The 25,234-nt window shown below is 48.0% G+C and overlaps 1 protein-coding gene across 1 annotated transcript in view; it reads left to right on the top strand.

Annotated features, from left to right (window-relative positions):
- The window catches only part of RHPN1 (rhophilin Rho GTPase binding protein 1), a 362,986-nt gene that overhangs the window by 308,921 nt on the left and 28,831 nt on the right, over nt 1–25,234 (top strand). The window contains exon 11 of the mRNA XM_086966302.1: nt 24,550–24,744. Coding sequence (XP_086822428.1) covers nt 24,550–24,744 — 195 coding nt within the window. The remainder of the gene's footprint in view (nt 1–24,549; nt 24,745–25,234) is intronic.

The raw sequence follows: 25,234 nt of genomic DNA on the forward strand, positions 1-25,234 counted from the left end.
CACCTCGCCTCTCCCACCTAAGGGGTGGGGTTGGCACAGGCTGGCACTCCCCCCTTCCTGACGTAGGGTTTCCTGCCTGTCTTCCCGCCAAAGTGGGGGTCAGACCCGGTGGGGGCCTGTTGCTGGGTACAGCGAATGGTCTGGAGAAGCTTACAGAGGTGGCAGGCCTTTGAAGCTTCCCCCTGCCCATCCTGGGGTAGGAGACCTAGCACCTCGCCCAAGACCGATCATCTGCTTGTGCCACTAATCTGGGAAACTGTGACCTCTCCCCCCTATTCCTACCCTAGCCCCGCTGACGGGGAGGAACTGGTCGAATCTCCCCGCCAGCCAATGGGCTCGTTCTTTGACCGCCGCGCCTCCGGTGCTGGGCAAAGACCCAGAGATATCTAACAGGAACTTCTACGTTTGGATCCAGACCTCGCTTGACTCGGTAGCCCATCTAAAAATCCTACACACAAAAACCAAGGCTAAAGAAGCACCATGGTTCACCTCTAAACTAAGCGAGCTAAAACAATAGTGTAGGAAACTAGGGAGGGAATGGAGGCAGGCTTCAGGGGTAGAAAGTCGAACCAACTATAGAGAAGCAATCAGGAAATATAAGGTGGAAATAAAAATGGCGCAATCCTCCTTTTATGAGCAGAAGATAAGGACTGCAGCCAATTCCCCAAGGGAAATCTTCCAGATCGCGAAAACACTCGTTAAGATCCCTCAAAATCTCCCTGACCCCAAAGAGGCCCAAAACCGCAGCGATAAACCGGCGGAGTATTTCCAACAAAAAATTGAGCTTATCTCTCTCTCTTTCGCCCCTTCTAAGAGTGAATCCAACCATCCGCAGGCCGAGAACATCTCTGCAATTACACACTGCCCTCTTACGGAATTCCCTTTGCTTGATGAGGAGTCATTGCATACCTTAATGCTAAAAGTGTCATCTGTCTCTCCTACTGACCCAGCCCCTCCTCGTCATTTGCTACCAGTCGCAGATATAATTAGACCAGCAATTCTGAGTACACTAAACGCCTCCATTGCCACAGGAACAGTGCCGCTGGCATGGAAATGCGCACAAGTTAGAGCCCTATTGAAAAAACCCAATCTTGATCCTGCAATTATGGCTAACTACCGCCCGATCTCCCTCCTGCCATGGCTGAGCAAACTGTTAGAGAAGCATATCAATCTCTCTCTGGTCAACCATTTGGAGTCTCACAACCCCTGGCCAAAAACTGAATGACCCTCTCTGCTATGATAGATCCTATTAGCACTGAATTCAGGTGCCGGGGTATGTGGTAAGCTAACCTCTTGTATGGGGGAAACAGAAATGAAATGTTCTATCTGTAATTTCAACTCACCCGCCCCTGGTCGTGCTCGTGTAGCAGCGAAAAGAATCCACCAAGCCCAGCTGAAAATTTTCCAACTAAATGTAAGATCACTTGTCAAGCACCATATGGAAATTCACTATCTTATCTCTGAGGAGTCTCCGGACATTCTCTTTGTATGTGAAACTTGGCTCAAGGACGATATGACAGCTGTACCCAATCTCACCCTTCCCCCGGGCTATTCCATCAGCACCATAAACCGAGACTCCAGGGGTGGGGGCATTGTGATAATTTATAAATCTCAGTACCCCTGTTCGTTTATTAAGGAGGATATCAGGGAATGTGAATGCACCCGTTTTAGGGTAGCTATAAGCGCACATTTCACCTTCTCTGGACTGTTTATCTACCGCCCCCCAGGGACGGCTACTAGATTCATGGAGGCACTGTTGGAGACGGCTAGCGCACTTGTGATGGGTTCGGCCATTTTCACGATTTTGGGTGATCTTAATCTCCACTTTGACCTAACTCATGATAGCGCCATATGTAATCTATTTGCCGACCTGAATGCTCTGCAGCTGGAGCAACGAGTGTCCGATGCTACGCACATAGCCGGACATATACTCGATCCGTTTTTTTCAAACATCTCTGCCATAAATGTAGTAATGCCCAAGCCCATGGGATGGACCGATCATTTTTTGATAGAAATAAGGTTATCCATTACAGACCCTTATAGTCTAGATACTGATAATTTGGTCCTTAGACGCCCATGGCATAAATTTAGACTTGAAGATTTTCACGCCTTTCTTACAGCCAATCCCTTAGGAGATATGGCAAACCCTGAGGTGGCGTACACCGCTTTTAGCGACTGGACCTCAAAGGGTCTGGACACCTTTATTCCTGCTAAATGGACCAAGGGACGTACTTCCATCTCGAGTCCTTGGTATAATGATTCATTGAGAGCCCTCAGGAAAGTGTGCAAGAAAGCGGAACGCGCTTGTAGAAGGGGATTACATAGGTGGAGATAAAATAATCTATCTGTCCAAAATCAAGCTTTACCACAAAGCGATCTGTGCTGCACGTGCAGCTTTCTATGCTAAGGAAATAAAGCTAAGATCTAATCCGACTAAATGCATATTTAAAATCTTTAAAGAGCTTAGGACTAGTAAAGCGGCTTTGCCTGGTATAGTTTCCACACAACATTGTGAGGAGATTGCGACTTTTTTTGTAGAAAAAGTTCAAAAGATTTATCAATCTTTTCCACACGTGTCCCTTGAGGCCACCTTCTCAGCCGCTAGGGATGAGTCCTGCCCTACGCTATCAGCCATTCCGGAGATCTCTGAGGAGGAAGTTTCCAGATTGTGTGGCAGAATCAAATCTGGCTCTCCCTCTGATCCTATGAGGCCATCTCAATTTATTGAGTCTCTTTCGCTTCTTCGGCAGCCGATGTGTCAAATACTGAACTTGTCCTTTTTCACGGCAACCGTCCCAGGTGCCTGGAAACAGGCCTGGGTGCCTCCCATTATCAAGAAGCCACGCTAGACCCCTCTAAACCCGAGAATTGTAGACCAATCTCTCTTCTTCCTTGGGTGGCCAAGATTGCAGAAGCTCATGTCAATAACATCCTATCCCAATTTCTGAGCTCCTATGATATTCTGGACCCGTCGCAGAACGTTTTCGAGCTGGCCATAGCACCGAAACGGCCCTGCTGGCCACCTCAGAACATCTCCGGACCATCCTGGATGCCGGTCAAAGTGCAGCGCTGATTCTGTTAGACCTCAGCGCAGCCTTTGACACAGTGTCACATGACATCCTTCTCTATCGCTTGGAGGCAGTAGGGGTCACCGGGACAGCCCTAGAGTGGTTCAGGTCATTCTTGACTGAGATCTTTCCATGTGTCGGCCCCTCCATTCCTCTCTCAATCCCACTCCATCGGACAGGGGGTCCCACAAGGCTGAGCATTGAGCCAGTCGCTGTTTAATCTTTATATAAAACCTTTGGCCGCTGTCGCTAAGAAATGGGACCTTACAATGGTTTCCTATGCTGACGATACCCAGCTTGTTATCACCTTAGCTGAGGGACCATCGATTTCGGCCACTAGATTTAGAGACAGGATGACAGCAGTGGCTCAATGGATGGCAAACAATTGTTTACAACTGAACGTGAGTAAAACGGAGGTTCTACTGGTGGGTAAGAACGTTGCTCTCTGGAATGAACACTGGTGGCCAGCACCTCTAGGTGCTATGCCCATGCCTAAGACAGTGGTAGAGAATCTTGGGGTCTGGATGGATTCCACGCTCAGCTTCCAGACCCATACAAAGAGAGTCGCCGCCACCTGCACAGGCTTCTTAAGGGGTCTTAAACCTCTTTTGACATTTTTTGACCCAGCAGTACGGCAGCTTATTGTGCAGTCTAATATACTTTCCCATCTAGATTATGCTAGCTCTCTGCTTTTGGGGGCTAATAAAGCAGAGATACGGCGACTACAACGAGTTCAAAACTCTGCAGCCAGAACTCTGGTAGGTCTCACCCGCTATTGCCCGGTTAGGGCCACTATTCAAGGGCTGCATTGGCTTCCGATTGATGAGCGGATCCAGTTTAAAGCTCTTTGACGTTCTTTTAAGATTCTAAAATCTGGCAGCCCGGCGCTTCTGGGCGATCTTTTGATCCCGTATGTTCCCCACCGACAGTTGCGCTCGCTGGGACAGCATATGGTGACTGTGCCGCGGTTCAAACTCTGCCGGGCAGGAGGCCGCTCGTTTCGTTATCTGGCTGCTAAGCTATGGAATTCTCTGCCGCTACATATCCGGGGCATGGATGACTTGTTTGTTTTCCGAAATGCCATCAAAACCTTCCTTTTCCCTTCAGTATAGTCTATGGGTTTAATTACTTTTGCAACTTTCTTTCTGGACTGTATGTGCTATTAGATCTGGTAGCGCCGGGACGCCCCTTCGCTGAGGCAGCTGTGCGCTTTAGAAAACTTTTAACATAACATAACCTACTCAATGATTCCCAAGCAGGCTTTCGCCCGAAGCTCGGAACGGAAGTTGCCCTTCTGGCAGTGACAGAGTCAGCCCGGAGAGACATGATTTAAGGCGGCACCACAGCAATTATCTTGCTAGACCTGCGTTCCGCCTTTGACACAGTGGATCACAACATCCTGCTAGCTCGTGTTAGACGCCTCGGAGTAATGGGGCTAGCTCTCTCCTGGCTGCAATCCTTCCTGGAATATCGGGTGTTTCAGGTCTCAGAGGGTGCCACTCAATCCAAGCCATGGCCCCTCAACTGCGGGGTCCCGCAGGGTTCCTCTCTAAGTCCAACCCTATTTAATGTTTATATGGAACCTCTAGCAGAGATTGTGCGCCCGTTCGGCATCGAAATTGTCACCTATGCAGACAACACCCAACTGGTGGTTGGCTTAAACCATCCCAAGGGCTCGTCGAGCACTCTGGGCAGCTGCTTAGAAGCAGTAGCTAACTGGATGGCACTTTCCCATCTGAAATTAAATGAGGAAAAGACGGAACTGATGTTCCTGGGGAAGACCCTTTCTCCCAGATCAATTATTGACTGGCCGACCTGTATGGGCACCATACCAGAAACCAAAGACCAGATTAAAAGTCTTGGAGTATGGCTTGATAACACCTTAGGGTTTAACCATCAAGCCACCAAGCTTTCGGCAACCTGCTTCGGTCTGATGAAGATGCTGAGGAAAATGTTGCCACTCCTCCCCTTCCAGGCCCGGAGGATCATGGTGGATGCTATCATCTTGTCCCGCCTTGATTATGGGAACTCCTTGCATTTAGGCGCCCCGGCGAGTACCATCAAAAAACTACAGGTCACTCAGAATTCTGCAGCTCGCCTACTGCTTGGACTGTCTAGCCTACTGCTTGGACTGTCTCGTGGACACTCAGGGTCAGCCGCCTTGAAAACACTCCACTGGCTGCCAATACAGGCTCGGATCCAATTCAAGGCGATGTGTATAGCCCACAAAGCCATGTGACGCACTGGTCCAGCATTAGTCTGATCCCTAGTCTCCCCCTACCATCCGCCAAGAACCTTATGATCTGGGGGTACCTGGCTGGAAGTAACTCATAAAATCAAACGAGCTAGGTGGGAGGGGGGGGGGGGGGGGGGGGGGGGGAGTTCTTGTAACGCCGACTCCCGTTGGAACTCCTTGCACCTCACCAGACGTAGTGAACCAGATCTACTCAAGTTTCGCAAACGGCTGAAGACCCTTCTTTTCCAGTAACTTGCACAATCTGACAGTTGCCTCCACCCAACCGTCCTAAGCGCTACGAGGCCTCAGGGTAGAAGTGCGCTCTATAAAACCCCATTACATTACATTACATTACATGTGCATTGTTGCAGGCCCAGGAGAGCGGGGGGCTCTCCACCCAGGGGTCCAGCAACATGTCTGCTGTGTGGCAGCCTCTCAGTTCAGATGTGGATTGTAGGTTAGGTTTCGAAGGGCATCTCTAAGATGCCCTCTGGTGCATTTTACATTAAATCTCACCCTGGCATCAGTGCGGTTTTAATGTGCTGAGAAGTTTGATACCAAACTTCAGTCTTCAGTGGGGCCATCATGGTGCTGTGGAGGAATGGCCCTGGGTACTGTAGGGGCACAGGGCTCATGCGCCTGTGCCCACACTAATGGCATAGGGCACCCAGCTAGAGGGGTGACTGAGGTATGCCTGAGCAGTGGGTCTTGTGGGCATGGCACACAAGGATGTGTGCCATGTCGACTCTTTGTTAGGTCTGCACTTAGACACTCAGCCTGCAAAGGCAGTGTGTGAGTGTCAGGGTACAGGGCCCCTAAGGGTGGTACAATAAGTGCTGCAGCCCTTAGAGGTCTGCTCTAGTCACCATGCCCTGGGTGGGAAGGGTATGCCCAGTCGTGGGTCCCGTGCTCACTAAGCCACTGGAGTCAAGCTATCCTGGCTGAAGACTGCATTGATTCCGGTCCAGGGAAGACATGTCTTGGCAGCTCGGGCTGGACTCTTCCCATGAGGCACAGGGTCAAGACTGATTTGCATATGGCCATGTCTGAACTGGGGTGGCTTTGTGAGCAAAATAACGATGGATTAAACTCAAATCTGAATGTTTTGCCATTGTGCAACATTCCGTCCATCATCTTGTGTGCCATACCCTGGGTACCTAGGGTACCATTTACTAGGGGCTGACAGGTGGCCAGAGATGAAAATTCGGTTTTAGTTTTAACACAGTTTTAGGGAAGGAACACAGGCCCTGGGTACCTGGTTGGCAGGAGCCCAGGGCACACTCAGTCAAAGCACATCAGCAGTTCAGCAAAAAGTGGGGGCATACCAATGCAAGAACGATGGCACTTTCTCACAGTCCCTCTTCAGTGCACCTTCCCAGTTGCTGACAATTAGGTTTGAGTAAATTGGGGATGAACGTTCAGTCTTCAAGGAGCCCTTGGAGAAGCGCTTCCCACAGCACTGTGCACTATAAACCGGAGCCGTGAAAAAGGGCTTGTGTGGGGCCAGCTTTAAAGGTTTATTGGGATTGAGATGCTGCAGCATTGAAGTATCCTTTACAGCACAAGTTTACGAATGTGCTTCTCCTTAGAGACATTAAGACACCGATAGAAGAAATGTGAATATCTTTGATAAAACGCACTAAAGAGACAGTGTTGCAGGAGGTCTTTCAACATGACTTTGTCAGGATAGTGTACTATAGATTCATAGACCGAATTGGAGATGTAACCTTAATAATATGTATTTTCTAGAGCTATTCATAATACATCTGTGGTTTCTAAGCACTGTAAGTCACATGGCCCTGTTAACCAATCCCTGAATAATGGAAGTCTTGAGTCTGCTATACCTGCATTCTAACTCTGGACCTTCAGATCACCATGTTGGGCAGGGGGCGACCATACAACTGGTAGAGCTTTCTTTCCAGTTATATAGTGTTTATAATATGTAATCAATCAAGAACAGTGGTGGTCCAGGTGGTCATTACCCATCTACAATGAAAGTTATTAAAACATTATCCTGTATGAATGAAAAACGCACTGCGTACATTTGGGAACAACAGAATAAACACAATATAATATGCCCAAGATCAAACAGTTTGGTTAATAGGAGACCCAGATTAAAACACAAAACATCTTCTATTAAGGTTTAGCGTTCCAGCTGTAAATAAACTATGAGACTGGGTGCTGGCTCCCCAAGGGGTTATATTCAAAAGGTTTTGGGTTCCAGTCTTGTTTCCTTTTTTTCCCCTCAAACTTTTTTTATTGAGTTTTAAAAGGTATTTACCAGTAGATTGACAGCAATCCAGTTGGTGGAGACCTTAATAATCATTGTAAATGCTAGTAGATACACAATTATATCAAGATAGCAGTCTCTCACAGACAAACAAACATTAAGAAGAACAACACTGTCAAAATCTACACCTGAGCCTATTCGATTCATTGCCCAACTTAATTCCTCTTCCCCCTCAATAATCCAAAATGAACTAACAGGAGTGTGTGAACTGAGGCAATGGATGAAGCGGGAAGAACAGAAGCCTCTAATAATCACTAGATCTGGAAATGGTGGAGGGCTCTAGTATACGTGGGGCAAATAAACAGCGAAAGAACTCACACCAAGGATCCCCAAATATACTCAAAATGTTTATAGTCATCTGCCACCTGTTCTATGGTTATACTTGTCAAAGCTGTGGGATGTCCAGGGAGCCTCAGGCCTCTTCCAGGTTGGAGTCAATGCAGTCTTGGCAGCTCCAAGACACAACCATAAGATCGAGCGATCTCCAGAGGTCTGATGTTTGATGGTCTCATCCTGTAGCCCCACAGTCTAGTTTTCTTATCATACACTCACTACCAGTGCTTAGCATGATTTGAAATACTTCCAATCATTGCAGAATTTGTTCAAAAAGTGATTACTCAACTACACATAGTTTGGTCTTATAATGAAGCCAGAATTTTGGTTCCATAGGATCTAGCTTGCTCACAGCACCACAACTTGGGTGGTGGTTGTTCTGTTGAGTAGGTCCAGTGACTGCACTCCTGGTATAAATTCCACTGTGCTGAGGGGACATCCCCAGAGTTTTAATACAGTGTTTACTACCAGCACATTTCAGTCAAGTGGTAAAGCTAGGATTAGATATCAAGCACCCCAATTGCCATAAGTACCAGCTACCCACTCAGTCACAGTAGTGGTAGGCTGGGGTTGTGGTGTCTACATACCAGTAAATTGCACACCTTGAGTTGAGTGGCCCTGCCATGGTGTTTTTATATCACTCTCTAGTGTAATTGAGTGTGTTTCTAAGTACTTCCATTACTCCGATGGTAAGAAATGGAGGTAGAAGGACGTTTCCCTGGGTCCTGCAGACTCCTTGCTGGATGCCATTGTTTGCTATTGATGTCCATCTGTTGCTTAATTGCTTTTAGGCTAGAACTGATACTTCACTATGGTATGGCAGTCATCATCTTTAATAAACTAAATATCTGGAGAGATCTGCATCTCTTAACGAGGCTAGAAGCCTAATTTAAAGGAGGGTGGCATGGAATGAAACTCCAACAATGTGTGCCATGACCCTCAGTATCATATAAATAGATTTTGTCCTACCTTCATAAGCTACGGACAGCAATCTGATGTTCGGTCACACCCCAGACTGAACACTTTGCCCCTGCGAAAAAGTTTGCGAGTACCTATGAACTATTCCATGGCATCACTTACTGTTCATATCCCTGTCTCTATACAAGTCTTAAAACCAGTCTTTTCAGATTTGTCATTCTTGGGTGTACATTTAGGATTTATTGGAGTGTGTATGGTTGGAACCCAGCACATTTACAAGCCTTTTCTTCTCTCTCTATTTGTCACTCTTCCCAATCAAAAGTTTACATATTCTCATCATACTTCATTTCAGTTTATCAAATCGCTTTAGGACATCAAAGAGAGTTTGGTCAATAGGTAATTTGTTGGTGTATTACTGTTAAAGATTAGTTCATAGTCTTCTAAAGTACAAAATTGAGCCATTTTGTTTTCTTATTTTCATGGCATTTTTGCTCTAATAAAGGGCCCCACAACCAACCTTTACTAAAAGATCTCGGATCAGTTTTCTTTCCCAAATTGTTTTTGCATACTCAGTACTTACAAGTGGCCTTAAGTTCAGTTTAGCGACCGGCCTAATAGTCTTGTTATATTGGTAAGGCATACAGGTTCCACTAGAATCCTGGGACAGCCGTCTAGCCCTCGTGCGGCCCTTGCAGCTGATTACGAAACCCCAAAGCCATCTTCCACTTGATGGCCCTACAGCGATCTAAAGCTATACAGTCTGTCTCTCCGCACCACAGCACCATGCGATAGGATAGGACTCACATAATAAATGCAGGTGTGATGCTGTGATTGAATTGAATACCCCCAATGCCTCATGTAGAACTTCAATGGGCTTGTCATTTGGGAAGCTGAGTAATGCTTTTAGTATATGCAGGAGAACTCCCATTTTATATTATTTATGATGAGGTCCATTTGTATATTCACTCCCAAATCCAAAGTCTGATAATTAATTCTCTACTCAAAGCCTGGCTACCTATTTCTTGTAAACATAACTTTGGTTTTGTGGATGCTTATTGTTTATCTGTTTTCAATAATATACTCTGTGGCCGTTGCTCAAACCTATGACTTGTCCTCATACCTGAGGTCTTTGTAACATTTGGTTTCCCTTCCGCATCTTGTACTTGTAGTAAATTCATGGGGATCAGCTCCTCGAGTACGAGCTGCTGGAGGGCTGTGTTAATTTTAGATTATAAAATGGCCATGTGCCTTTTTTCTTCTGCATATAAATGATTACTCGTTTCCTTCAAATGTTTCCAAATAAGCTTCCATAAGTGGACATTTCCATCATCAGCTTAGTTACTGTTTCTGTGGCATACCTGGGTTACTGTCTGCATAGAATCCTAGATTCTTATCAGAGGCAACAAAGGCCCCTGGATGGTTGAGGGATCGGGGTAAATCTACTTGGCGCACTAGACATCTTTCTTTACTCCAGTGACTTGGTTTTGCTGCTGGATCATATCCTGTTTGTGGAAAAGCTAGTCAAGCTATTGCTTTGTTTCTAAATTCTCAGAAGATTTCCCAAATGGGGAAAAAATTTCCAAGAAGTTCAGTGCATACGTGTAAGCCCCTATTCTGGTCAGTTTTACAAAAAATGAAAACTCCGGTTTTGTCGTGAGTGATCATTGTTTATATGTGGTTGTGAACTCTTTCACTTTACGCCGAAACTGAAAATGTTGAGAAATTGTACTAAAAGGAGAGGGGGGGGCAATTATTCCATGCAAACAGATTGGAAAGTGGGGCTTACCACTTTACTGGATGTGAGGTCCCAGCCATGGCTGTGCATCCATTTCACACACTATGGCATGCAAGGGACAACCAAGCAGAATATATTTAGGAAATTCTGACTGGGAAAGAATGAAACTTAGGGAAGTAAGCTTGTCACAGCACTCTGAAGTCCTAGGTTTGAGTGCAAAGCTAAAGTTTGTTCCATTTTTTTTAGTAAAGTAAGATTTTTAACATACATTAAAATCTGATGCATTGTGCCATTCTGGTGCATGATTTCAGTTGGAGAATATTTGGATTTTCAATTTTAACACTGACATAATATATCATATATAGTGACTCACATAACTTTTATAGATGCATGAAAGGTCCTTCTATAATTAGACTGTGCAAAGTGCTCAATTGTGCCATCAGAATAAAAAAAAATATTTGGCATCTGGTTCACTAATTATGCTGCTACTTCCTAATTCAAAACATTTTTACTCTGCTTCTAAAATGCATAATTCCTATCTATATGTTATAAACTGAAACAGCAAAGGAATGCACATGACCCTTGAAAGGATACACCGCAGATGGAATTCTGTTATTACGGAACATCTCCCTGATCTCCATGCGGCATCAGTGGTGGTTAGGAGAAACATTGAGGTTCTCCTTTTTCATAGACTTTTTTTCCCATGTCTCTGTAAATAAAAGCCTCACCTCAAGATACGGTTCACCAAGCTTTCCTTCATTGACTATAATAAATCTGTTTTTGTGAAGGCTTCGGACCAATCAACGAGGTTCAACGAGTCACTCACACAAGCAAAGAAGGGCTGCAAGCGGTTATAGCGTGCCTGGTGACGCTGTTATGATGTGTCTGCTAAATTAGAATATCGGGCGGCCGTCAAACAATATCACAAAGTTATTCAGAGAGGAGTTTGTGGCCAATAAAATCTTAGTCGGTTTAAACCCCGCAAGGACTATCTTCTCCCTGCTCAAAGGTATGAAGAAGCAGGGGTGGCCAGTGTCTCTCCTATTGCCTCCAACCATCAATGCGAAGCGCTTGCACTGCACTTTGTTAATAAAGTTGACCAAATTTATGTTGGCCTACCTTCGATGGCCCCTCATTTGGAGGGGGAGATGCCAGAAGTGGCGGAAAATATGGGGGGCAAGTTTGCTATCATTCCCGCTCCTGACACCTGGGGATTTTGAAGCTCTGTTTAAAAATTAAATCAGGTTCTCCAGCTAATGCCCTGCTGATGCCCTGTCCCCTGCCTTTTTCTGCCAGTTTCACTCTCTGATTTCTCCTGAGTGCTTAGAACTGGCCAATTTATCGCTTAGGTCAGCCACAGTCCCTCTGGCATGGAAACATACTAAAGTTACTCCATTACTAAAAAAATCTTCTCTGGACCCGGGGGAACCTGGCAACTACCGGCCAATCTCCCAGCTCCCTTTTCTGGCTAAGCTAGTGGAATTCCATGTGAATTCTACTCTTGCGAATGTCATTGAGCAGAACAACATTTTTGATCTGTCACAGCATGGTTTCCGACCCAGGCATAGCACTGAGTCTGCGCTATTGGTTGTGTCGGAGGCTATTCGGGGCAGCTTGGTTGTTGGGGACTCGGCGGCACTGGTCCATTTGGACTTAAGTGCCGCATTTGACACCGTTTCCTATGACCTACTCCTGAAACGCCTCCTGGAAGTTGGGATTGAGGATGTGGCCTTAGCCTGGATTCGGTCCTTTCTGGAGGATAGGTTCTTCCAGGTTTTAGTTCCTCCATTTAATTCCCAGGAGTTTTTCATGCATCGGGGGGTGCCACAGGGCTACTTATGTTTACCTTTTATGTTCGACCCCTGGCGGAGGTGGCAAAGGGCAGGGGGCTATCCCTGGTGTTGTATGCAGACGATACCCAACTGGTGATTGCTTTCTCTAAGAAATGCAACACCAGTTTGGGAAAGTTCAAGGACGATCTCCTGGCCATCTCCGACTGGATGGCAGCAAATTGTTTGCAGCTAAATGCCAGCAAGTCTGAGATCTTGTTGTTCGGCAGGGACTGGAGCTTTGGTCTGAGCAGTGCTGGTCAGATTGTCTCAAGCCTGCCCCACTTCCCAAGGAGGTTGTGAAGAACCTGGGTGTGTGGTTGGATAATGGTCTGACCTTTGTTAAACAAACAAAAGCCGTGGCTGGGGTTTGTTTTGGGCTGTTGCGGGGTCTAAGACCGCTGCTGGGTTTCTTTCTCCCAAGGTGCGCCAGACCATTGTACAGGCGTCTATCTTGTCCAGACTGGATTATAGTAATTCTCTTTACTTGGGGGCAAATAAGGAGAGTATCAAGCAGTTGCAGAGGGTTCAGAACGCGGTGGCCCGGCTCTTGGTTGCACTGCCTAGATCCTGCTCGGTCGCGCATGTGCTCCCTAAACTCCATTGGCTACCGGTTGAAAAGCGCATAGAGTTTAAGGTGCTGTGTTTTTCTCACAAGATTCTGACACCTCAGGCCCCAGCAGGGTTAGTTCATTTGCTGACGCCTTATGAGCCGGGGTGTCTACTGTGCTCCGCTGATCTCGCGTTGGCCCGCGTTCCGCGAGTCTGGAAAGCGAGGGCCAGAGGTCGCTCCTTCTGTTACCTGGCGGCGAAGCTTTGGAATTCGCTTCCTGCCTTTATGAGAAGCACTACGAATCATCTGGCCTTTCGCAAAGCCTTAAAGACCTGGCTTTTCCCTACACTGGCAGTCTAATTCGTTACCCCGCTCTCCTTGGTCTCCTGTCTCTTGGTTTCTGGTTGCGCTGGGATGCCTCGTTGCTGAGGCAGCCATGCGCATTACAAATCCAAAATAAATAAATCAGCTTAAAGCATCTGCAGTCATATGTTAAGAAATCTGACCCCTGAATGGAATTCCTAAGGTATAGGAATTCTGGTGTTGGACACCCCAGGTGATCCAGTCGCCAGAGGAGTATACCCAGCTGTCTATTTGACAGAGAAATACACTCCTTTCCCATGTTCCAGTCTTGGGTCAGGAACTAGCTAGGCTTGAGGGAAAGTAGAAATAGTAACAGAAATCTAAGTCCAAGTGGAGCGATAACCCAAACAATAGAAAAAGTGGACTGTGAAACAGATTTCCATGAGCCCTTCACACATTTTTCCAGAGGAGTAGAGACAAACAGTTTCAGGACAGAAGACAAAGTATATGTTTCCCCAACAATGCCTGTGTCTCTATTTCTCTCACTCTCTGTCTTTCTTTCCCACACACAGATTCTCTTTCAATCAGCATCCCTTCACTGCCACAGTGGAGACCGATGATCACTTCCAGTCAGCACATGGTGAACTACCCCAGGTAGTTTCCTCAGTCTTTAGGGAGTCATGAAGCTCACTCAGACCTCCTGTCTATCCATGTACCCGTCAGACAAGCTGGGGCTAGTGTAGACACTCTGAGACTACTTGCCCATACAGGCTTTACAGTTGAGCTCACAAACTTTCAAGTAACTAGATCCCTGGCCACAAGCGAAACAGTTAAGACTCAGTAAACTGAGTTGATTTTTTAGTTGTCGAAATAATTGGTTGTATCTCCTAACAGCATGTGTTGAATAAAGTTCAGTAAAAATTGCTCAGCTGTGAAGGACAGGTGTGGAGGAGAACGAAAGGATTTCTGCTGCTGGTTTTTTCTACTTCCTGCCTTAGTCACACTAGAAGACTGCATCCATTTTAGCGGGGTGAGATTGAGAGACCAGGTGAGATCTGGGCGAAGTGCCACCCAGATTCCCAGGTAGCGAAAGCTGAGCGGTCTGATTGGAATGTTTATTTGCCACTCCACACATACCTGGCAGAGATGCAGTGGGACCAGAACAGATTTGTTTGGGTTAAGTCTCAGACCGAATGCCTCCCCGAAGAGCTTCAGGGTTTGCAGGCAACAGGGGCCTGAGCGAGCTGTGCCGGTCATGAATAGGACAACAAGCCCTGATCTTTGGACTGGGTAAGAGTGGTCTGCTTAATTCAGACACTCTGTTCATCACCACCCCCTTTTCTGAATCGTTTTTGGCCACTATAGGTGTGGCAGGGTACACTCAGACATGAGTCCCTTTCTCACTGCTCCATCAGGATTCAAGCAAGCCGGGCCGAAGACAGCTGAAATGCCAGAAACCGGTCCCCGGTAGCTTGTCTCCTTTCTGGTGAAGAATTGGCTTGGTAGTTTAGTCTGCCCTGTTCCCATGATGCACTGGGCCAGGGACAGACTGATTTGCATATAGCCAGGTTCTGAGCTGGGATGGGGCAGTGAGATAAATAACGGTGATGGATCAAGCCCTGATCTTTGGACTGGGTAAGAGTGGTCTGCTTAATTCAGACACTCTGTTCATCACCACCCCCTTTTCTGAATCGTTTTTGGCCACTATAGGTGTGGCAGGGTATACTCAGACATGAGTCCCTTTCTCACTGCTCCATCAGGATTCAAGCAAGCCGGGCCGAAGATGGCTGAAATGCCAGAAACCGGTCCCCGGTAGCTTGTCTCCTTTCTGGTGAAGAATTGGCTTGGTAGTTTAGTCTGCCCTGTTCCCATGATGCACTGGGCCAGGGACAGACTGATTTGCATATAGCCAGGTTCTGAGCTGGGATGGGGCAGTGAGATAAATAACGGTGATGGATCAAGCCCTGATCTTTGGACTGGGTAAGAGTGGTCTGCTTAATTCAGACACTCTGTTCATCACCACCCCCTTTTCTGAATCGTTTTTGGCCACTATAGGTGTGGCAGGGTATACTCAGACATGAGTCCCTTTCTCACTGCTCCATCAGGATTCAAGCAAGCCGGGCCGAAGACGGCTGAAATGCCAGAAACCGGTCCCCGGTAGCTTGTCTCCTTTCTGGTGAAGAATTGGCTTGGTAGTTTAGTCTGCCCTGTTCCCATGATGCACTGGGCCAGGGACAGACTGATTTTCATATAGCCAGGTTCTGAGCTGGGATGGGGCAGTGAGATAAATAACGGTGATGGATCAAGCCCTGATCTTTGGACTGGGTAAGAGTGGTCTGCTTAATTCAGACACTCTGTTCATCACCACCCCCTTTTCTGAATCGTTTTTGGTCACTATAGGTGTGGCAGGGTATACTCAGACATGAGTGCCTTTCTCACTGCTCCATCAGGATTCAAGCAAGCCGGGCCGAAGACGGCTGAAATGCCAGAAACCGGTCCCCGGTAGCTTGTCTCTTTTCTGGTGAAGAATTGGCTTGGTAGTTTAGTCTGCCCTGTTCCCATGATGCACTGGGCCAGGGACAGACTGATTTGCATATAGCCAGGTTCTGAGCTGGGATGGGGCAGTGAGATAAATAACGGTGATGGATCAAGCCCTGATCTTTGGACTGGGTAAGAGTGGTCTGCTTAATTCAGACACTCTGTTCATCACCACCCCCTTTTCTGAATCGTTTTTGGCCACGGGTGTGGCAGGGTATACTCAGACATGAGTCCCTTTCTCACTGCTCCATCAGGATTCAAGCAAGCCGGGCCGAAGACGGCTGAAATGCCAGAAACCGGTCCCCGGTAGCTTGTCTCCTTTCTGGTGAAGAATTGGCTTGGTAGTTTAGTCTGCCCTGTTCCCATGATGCACTGGGCCAGGGACAGACTGATTTGCATATAGCCAGGTTCTGAGCTGGGATGGGGCAGTGAGATAAATAACGGTGATGGATCAAGCCCTGATCTTTGGACTGGGTAAGAGTGGTCTGCTTAATTCAGACACTCTGTTCATCACCACCCCCTTTTCTGAATCGTTTTTGGCCACTATAGGTGTGGCAGGGTATACTCAGACATGAGTCCCTTTCTCACTGCTCCATCAGGATTCAAGCAAGCCGGGCCAAAGACGGCTGAAATGCCAGAAACCGGTCCCCGGTAGCTTGTCTCCTTTCTGGTGAAGAATTGGCTTGGTAGTTTAGTCTGCCCTGTTCCCATGATGCACTGGGCCAGGGACAGACTGATTTGCATATAGCCAGGTTCTGAGCTGGGATGGGGCAGTGAGATAAATAACGGTGATGGATCAAGCCCTGATCTTTGGACTGGGTAAGAGTGGTCTGCTTAATTCAGACACTCTGTTCATCACCACCCCCTTTTCTGAATCGTTTTTGGCCACTATAGGTGTGGCAGGGTATACTCAGACATGAGTCCCTTTCTCACTGCTCCATCAGGATTCAAGCAAGCCGGGCCGAAGACGGCTGAAATGCCAGAAACCGGTCCCCGGTAGCTTGTCTCCTTTCTGGTGAAGAATTGGCTTGGTAGTTTAGTCTGCCCTGTTCCCATGATGCACTGTGCCAGGGACAGACTGATTTGCATATAGCCAGGTTCTGAGCTGGGATGGGGCAGTGAGATAAATAACGGTGATGGATCAAGCCCTGATCTTTGGACTGGGTAAGAGTGGTCTGCTTAATTCAGACACTCTGTTCATCACCACCCCCTTTTCTGAATCATGAATAGGAGCACATCATCTGCGTAGAGGGCTATACGCTCCTCATGGGACTCATTCCATTGCCACCCTTGGATTTGGTCATCGCACCTGATGTGACTGTCCAGTGGCTCTATAGCGAGAGCAAAGAGCAGGGTGGAGAAGGGGCAGCACGGTCTAGTCCCCCTACCGATGTAGAATTCATCCAATAGGACTCCGTTTACGAATACACAAGCTGACAGGTTGGAGTAGAGTACCTTTACTAGTCCACCAAAGTAGGGACCAAATCCTGCTCAGATTAACATGTCATCCAGATACCTCCAGTCCACTGTGTCAAAGGCCTTTTCAAAATCGACCAGCAGTATGGCCTGATACGGTGATAGGAGATGAGGGTGGGCCAGCGCCACATGCAGGCAGTGTCTCGTGCTTCGGCGGGGTATGAATCCACACTGACCGGGGTATTTGAGGGTCGTGACAACTCTTTTAAGACAAATGGCAATGATCGTGGCAAATAATTTGACTTCGGTATTAATCAAAGATATCAGACGATAGTCTGAGCATAGGTTTTGAGGGAGGCTCAGATTTGCTGATGACTACGATTGTAGCCGCGTCTATCTCCTGGGAAGGTCCCTACTTCTATTGCTTCCGTGTATAGTGCCTTAAGATGTGGCACGATGGTCTCTCTGAGCGTCAAGTAATATTCCGCAGGGTATGCGTCCGGTCCAGGGGTATTGCCTTTGGCTAATGCTGTTAAGGCCTGATTTATCTCATCCCCAGAGAGCGGCTGGTCAAGCATTTGTCTCTCCCTCTCAGGCAGCCATGGGAGCGGCCCATCCCTTAAGAAGGATAAGCCCGTAACTGCCTTCATGTCCAGCGGTTTGGAGTAATGTCTTTGTGATCACTCCTGAGGTATGCTGGATGTTGCCATCAGCATCTAATATTTCAGGGATTACTCGGTTGGCTAAAGGGCGAGATGTGAGCCAGTAAAGCAGCTTGCCATGCTTGTCACTCCAACCGTACACAAGGGCATTAGAGAACCTCAAAATGTACCTGCCCGCGTCAAGGGTGACATTACAAATTTCAATTTCTTCCCATTCTAGGGACAGCTGATGGAGTGTTGTGCCTTCGGAGTCCACCTCAGACTCCTGCTCCAGTTGAATTGTCTTGGCCTCAATTTCGAAGAGGCGGTCATCTCAGGATTGGTATGTCTATTTAACATATCCTTGGCAAAGCCTCTCACTGTCGCCTTGCCAACCACCCGTAACATGCCCAGGGAAGTGACCGACCCTTTATTGGTTTGGATGTACCTTTCCAATTCCTTCCCAAATTGCTTTTTTTATACTCTTTTTGCTGCAGGAGTCAGGCGTTAAACCACCACATGGGGCGCAACACACCCGCAGGTCCCGCAAGCTCCAGGGGCATATGGTCCGAGCTTCCCTGAACAAGTGTGTGCATCCTTGCAATCAAGCGACCGCCCAGGGCGGGCATGAACAGATGGTCAATTTGTGCACTTGTGTGATGGGCAGCCGAGATGTGTGTAAATTGTCAGACAAGGGTTCCAAACTCTCCATACATGCTATAAGCCCAACTGTGTGACCGATCCTTGAGTTTCTTGGCATTCAAGCTCCTGTGTGGGGAGGAGGCGCCGGTGGTGTTCCATTCTGGATTCATGACTGCGTTCAAATCTCAGGCGAGCACCGTCAGTCCGTGGAGGTGGGAGATTAGCAAGGTGGCCAGACCACGGAGGGAGGACGCCAGAGTTGCAGGGGGTACGTAGGCCGAGATCAGGTTAATTATACAACCCCCTAGTGACCCAGTAACAGCTAGGAACCGTCCCTGAGGGTTGTGGGTTTCTCGTGCCACCACAAAGGGAAAGGAGCTGCGGAACAGGATTGCTACTCCTCGGGAACCCCGCTTGAAGCCATTGTGATATAGCTTGTCAAATCCTTGGCGGCCTAGAAATGGGCAGTGGTTGCCTAATAGATGGGTTTCTTGTAGCATAAGGACCGACGGTGTGGAGCGGGTGAGAACTTCAGAACTGCTGTACGTTTCACCTTGTCTAGAAGACCATTGACATTCCAGTAGAGGATATGCATGGGCTCCAGGTCAAGGTTGGGTGTCGCCATGGGTGTTGTCTTTGAAGGGGATGTATGTGAGGTCTGGAAGGATTTTTCGCCCGAACAGTATAAACCAGAACTAGTGCGGACATGCACATTGGGAAAAGGGACAAGGTGGTGGCACTTACTAGGATTTATAATCAGCCATAAGTGTCTGTGGTTGTTGTGGTCAGTGTGACTCCACACCTGTAGCTTTCGGGACCCTTATTCAGGTTACTGGACTACGAGACAGGTCTGAGTCTCCAATCTTCTCCATCACCGGCGTCTATATTCTGGAGTGGGATGTCTCTCTGCTCGGGAAACGCTCCTGCTACGAGGAGCATGTTCCTGCCGCTAGATGAGAGCATGAAGCGCCTCTCAAGGTTCCTTCTGGTGAGGAGGACTACCTTCTTAGTGTGTGTTTCTGCCGCCAGGACCTGGTGCTTCTCCACTGTGTTTTCACTGGTTGTTCTTCTGCAATCTTTGAGGGCATTTGTGCTGGAGAGGAGGATATTGCCTTGTTCTTAGCCAAGGGGCGATCCTCAGTGGCCCACGCCCACACCGCCTTCAGGGAGTCGAAGAAATGACTCTTGTTGTTGTAGATAACTCTGAGGCAGGCTTGGAATAGGAGTCTATATGAGAGATTGAGGGCTCGCAACTTCTGTTTAACTTCCATATAAGATCTCCGTTGAGCATTAATCTCCCTAGTTTAGTCTGGGAACACCATAACCTTGGATCCTTGATAAGAGAGATTGGATTGCGAGCGTGCTTCCTGGAGAATAGCGTCTCTTTCCTTGAAGTTCAGGATGCACGCTACAATGGGCCTGTGAGGAGCCCCTGGAAGCAGTTCAGGTGCAAGAGCACGATGTACCCTCTCCACCACGAACTGCCGGCATCCACAATTTTATCCATGTTTCAATGAAGGCTGACACCTGAGTGGGTTCTGAGCCCTCCGGGAACCCCACCAGATGAATGTTTTTCCGGTGGGACCGGTTTTCAGCGTCTTGTGCCGGTGCATCTCAGTCGTGTGAGATAGATGCTTTGAAACTTGATGCTTCATTGCAGAAACCTCATCCTCAACGGAGGATCAATAGGATTCCGCTTCTGAGATCCTAGCAGTAGCATTACGGACATCTAGCTGAAAAAGGGCTACATCTACCCGCACTTCCCCAATCTTGGTTTCCTCTGAGTCTTGGGAAGCATGGATCGCTTGAAGAATGGTGGCCAAATCGCCCTCCGGTACTGGAGGCCCTGTCGTGACGGCAGAGCCAGTGCCGACATCACTTGTTGTGTATTGCTCTGTTCGGGTCCGGGAGGGAGGTGGCTTTAACCGCCTGTCTTTACCTATGCTTGTCTACTATCTGTTTGCCACTCACCTCAATCAATCAATCAAGAATTTGTAGAGCGCGCTACTCACCCGCTACGGTCTCAAGGCGCCTCCGTGAAGAGAAGCATAGTTGGGCCAGGGAGGGGCAAGGTTTCACACTGGATGGCTCTCACTAGCCTCTGACCACGCCACCCCTGGCTCACCCCTGCATCACTTTGGTTCTTCGTGGGCCTGCAGGTCTCTTCCTTGCGTGGGTCTCAGTGGGGACCGGCTCCGAGAATCTTCAAGCCTCCCTGGTCGCGCTCCCTTTGTACCCTCACCAATACGCGTATGAACCACACTGATCTGCAGCAAGTGTTAGGGAGGGTATGATGGACCGGACAGCTCCTATGAGGGCCTAAGGTCCTTTTCCCCCTCTGGGTCTTCTTGGTTCACCAGGCGCCTAGCTCGACCTCTCTGTTGCTCTTGGATAGGGTGGGCAGGAAGGGCAGAGTCTCAGATGCGGTGCCGTTGATGTCCGGAGTGCCGCCAGAGAGGGTGCTCCCCGTTGTGTATCCCGGCCTCGCGCTTGCTGCACTAGTGGCCTCTCCTCCCATTGGGACAGAGGCCTCAAATCTCTTGCAGATCGGCCCTCTCTCTTGGTGATCAGAGAGGTCGAGGTGGGGTCATGTGCCACCTTTGGGTATCCAGGCCTTGTCTTCATTTCTCTGTTTGCCCCTCCCGTCTCATGGGAAGGCCCCCGGCCTCACGCAGTTGTCTGACCATTGCGCAGGGGAGGGGGTCCTCTCTCGGGTTGATGGCTGCGCCACATCTCCAGAATTAAGGTCCAACCCCAGCAGCTGGCCCAGATGAATGTGATTCTCCCCCCACCCCCTTTACTCCTCACCTGCCAACTTGGTGCCGATGAGAGCGGCCAGGTTCTAGGCTCCAAGCTCCAGGTCGCATAGTGTGGAACCCGAACCCACAGCCAACCACGATGGGCACTTCGCGCCCTCACACTCTCTTTGGAGGACCACTGTCTCTGGGCGGCTCCACTGTATCTAGTTCAGCCCCGGCATGCCTCTGAATAGCCCCGGCATGCCTCTGCAAATCCAGGGTGGGGGTTTACCTCAGATGTCCCTCAGATGGGATGGGCAAGGAAGGCAGAGTGCCATTGATGTCCGGAGCCCCAGCGATTTCCCCTCTCTGTGTCACCCCGGTTCTGCACTTGCCGCCTCTCCTGCACCCACTTACTCTCCTGACGAACTGGGGTCATAAACCGCCCCATAGTACCCCGTCCTTGTCTTTGAGTTTCCACTTGCACCACCTCCCCCCGATCCTGGGCAGGCCCCCGATCCCAGGCAGTCACCGGACCACAATGCTGAATGAAGGGGGGTCTGCTGTCTGGTGGACAACCGCACCACTTCTGGTCGATCTCCTGCAGCCAGCTCAGGCAAACGGTCTTCTTCAACCGTCTCCCTCTACTCCTCATCTGCCAACGCGGCGATGGCGGAGCGGCCAGGCTCTGGGCGCTGGGTCATAGAGTTTGGATCCTTAGCCCGAGCCCACCGAAACGGGCACTCTGCATCCCCACGCTCTCCACGGAGGACCACCATTGCATGGGGCAGGCTCTGCCGAATACAGTTCGGTTCCGGTTGGCTCAATCTGTTCTCTGCAATATCCCGATGGACACTCCGCATTTCAGGCCTCTTGTTGCCGTCAAGGCCTGGTGCTGCTCAGACGCGCCACTCCTCAATGATGGGGGCCACCACCCGGCACTGTCTCACCTCGGTCTACGGCTGTCTCTCCTACAAACCTCTGTTTAATCGACCTCCTCGGCACAAAGGTCTAGTCCAGGTCCCACTGCAGCATACGTAGGAACACCGCACATCCGCTCAAACAGCCAGACTCGGTCTCTCCAGTGTCTGGGCTCACCGCCTTCTGGGCCTGCCATCTTGTCTGGATTTCTCCGCTCCAACAAATCGGCCACCTTGGTCCTCGGGTGTCCCTGTAGCATAGGATGCCCCTGGGGGTCGTGCAGAGACTCTCTGGGATGTTTAGGGAGCAATCTGGCTTCATGCAGCTGGGCTGGAGTTGAGCGGGGTTCCGGAGCACACTCTGAGTGTGACCGCCATCTTGACGCTCTTGGCCACGCCCCCGCTGCTTATATTTTTTAACACTTGAATTGGTGTTTACAAACTCCTCTCACTTGCAGTCAGAGAAAGAAAAGGAAAGTGAATTATGGAAGACTCTTGCTGGGGTGGAGAGTATGAAAGGAAAGACTGTAGGATGTCCTTTTTTGCAGCATACAAAACATGTAAATACCTGTAAATTAACTGTACACGTTCAGAACTTAGGAAAGCAAAAATAAAGCACATTCTTTTGCAATTCTGAAGTGTAGTGGAAACAACAATTTTAATAGGATCAAAATCCTAGACACAACTTGGTGATGCAAAAATGAAAAATATTGACTGAATTTTCCATACATTATCATTTGCGTGCAATATAGTTCTTTTACTCAAACTGTAGGTCTGTGGAAATGTAGTGGCAATTTCAAAGGAAAAAGTTTTGTTTGTAAATGACACTGCGCTGCCACACGATGCTGTAGTTACATTAAAAAATTGCTTGCCTCATGGTCATTAAAGGTAGGTGAGTAGCAAATGTTTGCCATTCTAAAAAGTGGGTCTTGGTTCTGAAAAATTTGGGAAGCACAGCAATAGCCAGGTAAAACCAATCACCAAGTCTTTGATTAGTCGCTTTGTTTACTCAGGCATTGGAACAGTACATAGGCCCTATGGCACAGAGAAGGGGGAAAGATCAGCCTTACCAAGAAAAAGCATTGTTTGTTATGGGAAAACTGTTTTCCATAGTTAAAGGACATGGCAGGACCTTTGTGTTTTATTGCTCAGCAAATGTGGTTTACCTCAGGTTGGGTCCATATTGTGGCAAACTGTGAGAGTGGCCGGACTGGCTGTACCAGGCATCAGGCGTTTCCCTGGGAGGCTGGAAGGCATGGGGGCCCATTTCGTTACTGAGGGCGGCTTTATCTCTGAGCTGGGAGGCACTTTGTTTGCAAATTGTTATGGGTTTAAAAGCACTTACTACAGAGTTCCTTCTATCCAGCAGTGTTCAGGCAACAATAAAAATGTCAAGACAACTCTGGTGAATACTATTCCTGCTGGAGAGGGATCTGAGATTTGTCTAGTGCCACGTTTGTCTCATCTAATGTACACAGAGCATAAACATGCCTGCTGCAAACATCATGTACCAAGCTGATCACAGAACTGTATGTTATGTGAATAGCTTAGTGGGTTATACTGATCCTTTTGTTACTTGCTGTTCATAAGCTACAATCGTAGTATAGCACAGTGAGCTCTGAACTGCCATCAGAGCTGCATGCAAACTGTATGATACAGCTTAGAACGTTATGTTTTCCCCAGTCTTTCATTATCCTAATGTTGCTAAAATGGCTTTGTTTGGGTACAAATAAATTATCATTAGTAAACCAACCCTATCCACTATGGAGAGATGATGGGCACTATTGATGAGTGATGGTGAGGGAATATGTGGAGTAGGAGGTGATTGGGGGGTGCCCAAAAATATTGTCGCACCGGGCAGCACCAGCGCTTATGCCGGCCCTGCTGTGCTGCTTATTGGGGTGGAGGAAGCTAACATCCCTTGAAATGGTCTTTCATTTTTCTTCAATTTCTTGGCTGTGCTTAACAGTGAATGTGTGCACTTATGTTCTTTTGAAATTCATGTTTCATGCTTCACATCATATTTTTTGTGTTCTCCGGAAGATGTGAGGATGACTGGGTGCCTGGTGCTCTAGAAGTTCACCATTTACTATGCTTTAAAAATGAATAACATTGAATGTATAATGAAAAATGTGTTGTAGAATGCCCCATTTTTGCCATTATGCCCACATTTTCATGGAGAGGGGAGGACCCCACCCCTCACAAAACCCTCTTTGTAGTGGTCCGGCTCACTGCGCACCATACGTAGGCTGATCTGACCAAATTTCCCCGGGCTGTTTTGGGTTTCCAATCTGGCCTATGTTTGAGGGTGGGGTGTGGAGCTGCTTTGGGTTTGACATAGCTCTGGCTGATACACAACCCAGGCTCTTAAAGATACCTTCTCGTGCAGGAAAAGCTCACCTCAAGCGAGCCATCATGAGGCACGAGGAGGCCATGAGGATCCATGGCCTCTGCAAGATCCTGAGGAAGATGGACATTCTGCAGGAGGTGCTGTCCTCGGCCCACAAGCGCTCACTCAGCAAGTACTCGGACATAGATGACGAGGAAGACTTCTTTGAAACCGGGGATGCCCCGGACATCCATCGTAAGTATTTGCCAATGAGTTTTATCCAGATGAGGGAATAATTATGTTTAAACTGGACTAAAACAGGGCAAGAACTGTTTGTGGCAGCCTTTTTTTGGTCAATTTAGAAGGTATAAAATAATATAATTCATTAACGAAGAAACTGCAATATTTAAATGTTGTCTCTACACTGGAAAAGCAGCTCATTTGTAGCCTTTCCTTGTCATCAGAATAGTAGGAGGCCCATCAATCTGTGACTTGCTGGATAAGGGTCGAACGTAGCGCAAATTGGTTTAATCCTACAAAAAGCAAAGCCTGTAGGGAGTTAATTTATTGAGTTTCTATTATTTTAGTTTTAATAGGATTGATGCGCTTTCTGCAAAGAACTCCCTGTGTACATGACTAGGAATCCACTGGTTTTGAAGTCCGTGGCTTCTCAAAGGCTGACCGAAATGTGTTTCATTCATGTTAATATCTATAGATCTATGTGGAACAACCTACTATTTGTCAT

This window comes from Lissotriton vulgaris, chromosome 4_1, assembly GCF_964263255.1.
Source record: "Lissotriton vulgaris chromosome 4_1, aLisVul1.2, whole genome shotgun sequence".
NCBI classification, from domain to species: Eukaryota; Metazoa; Chordata; class Amphibia; order Caudata; family Salamandridae; genus Lissotriton; species Lissotriton vulgaris.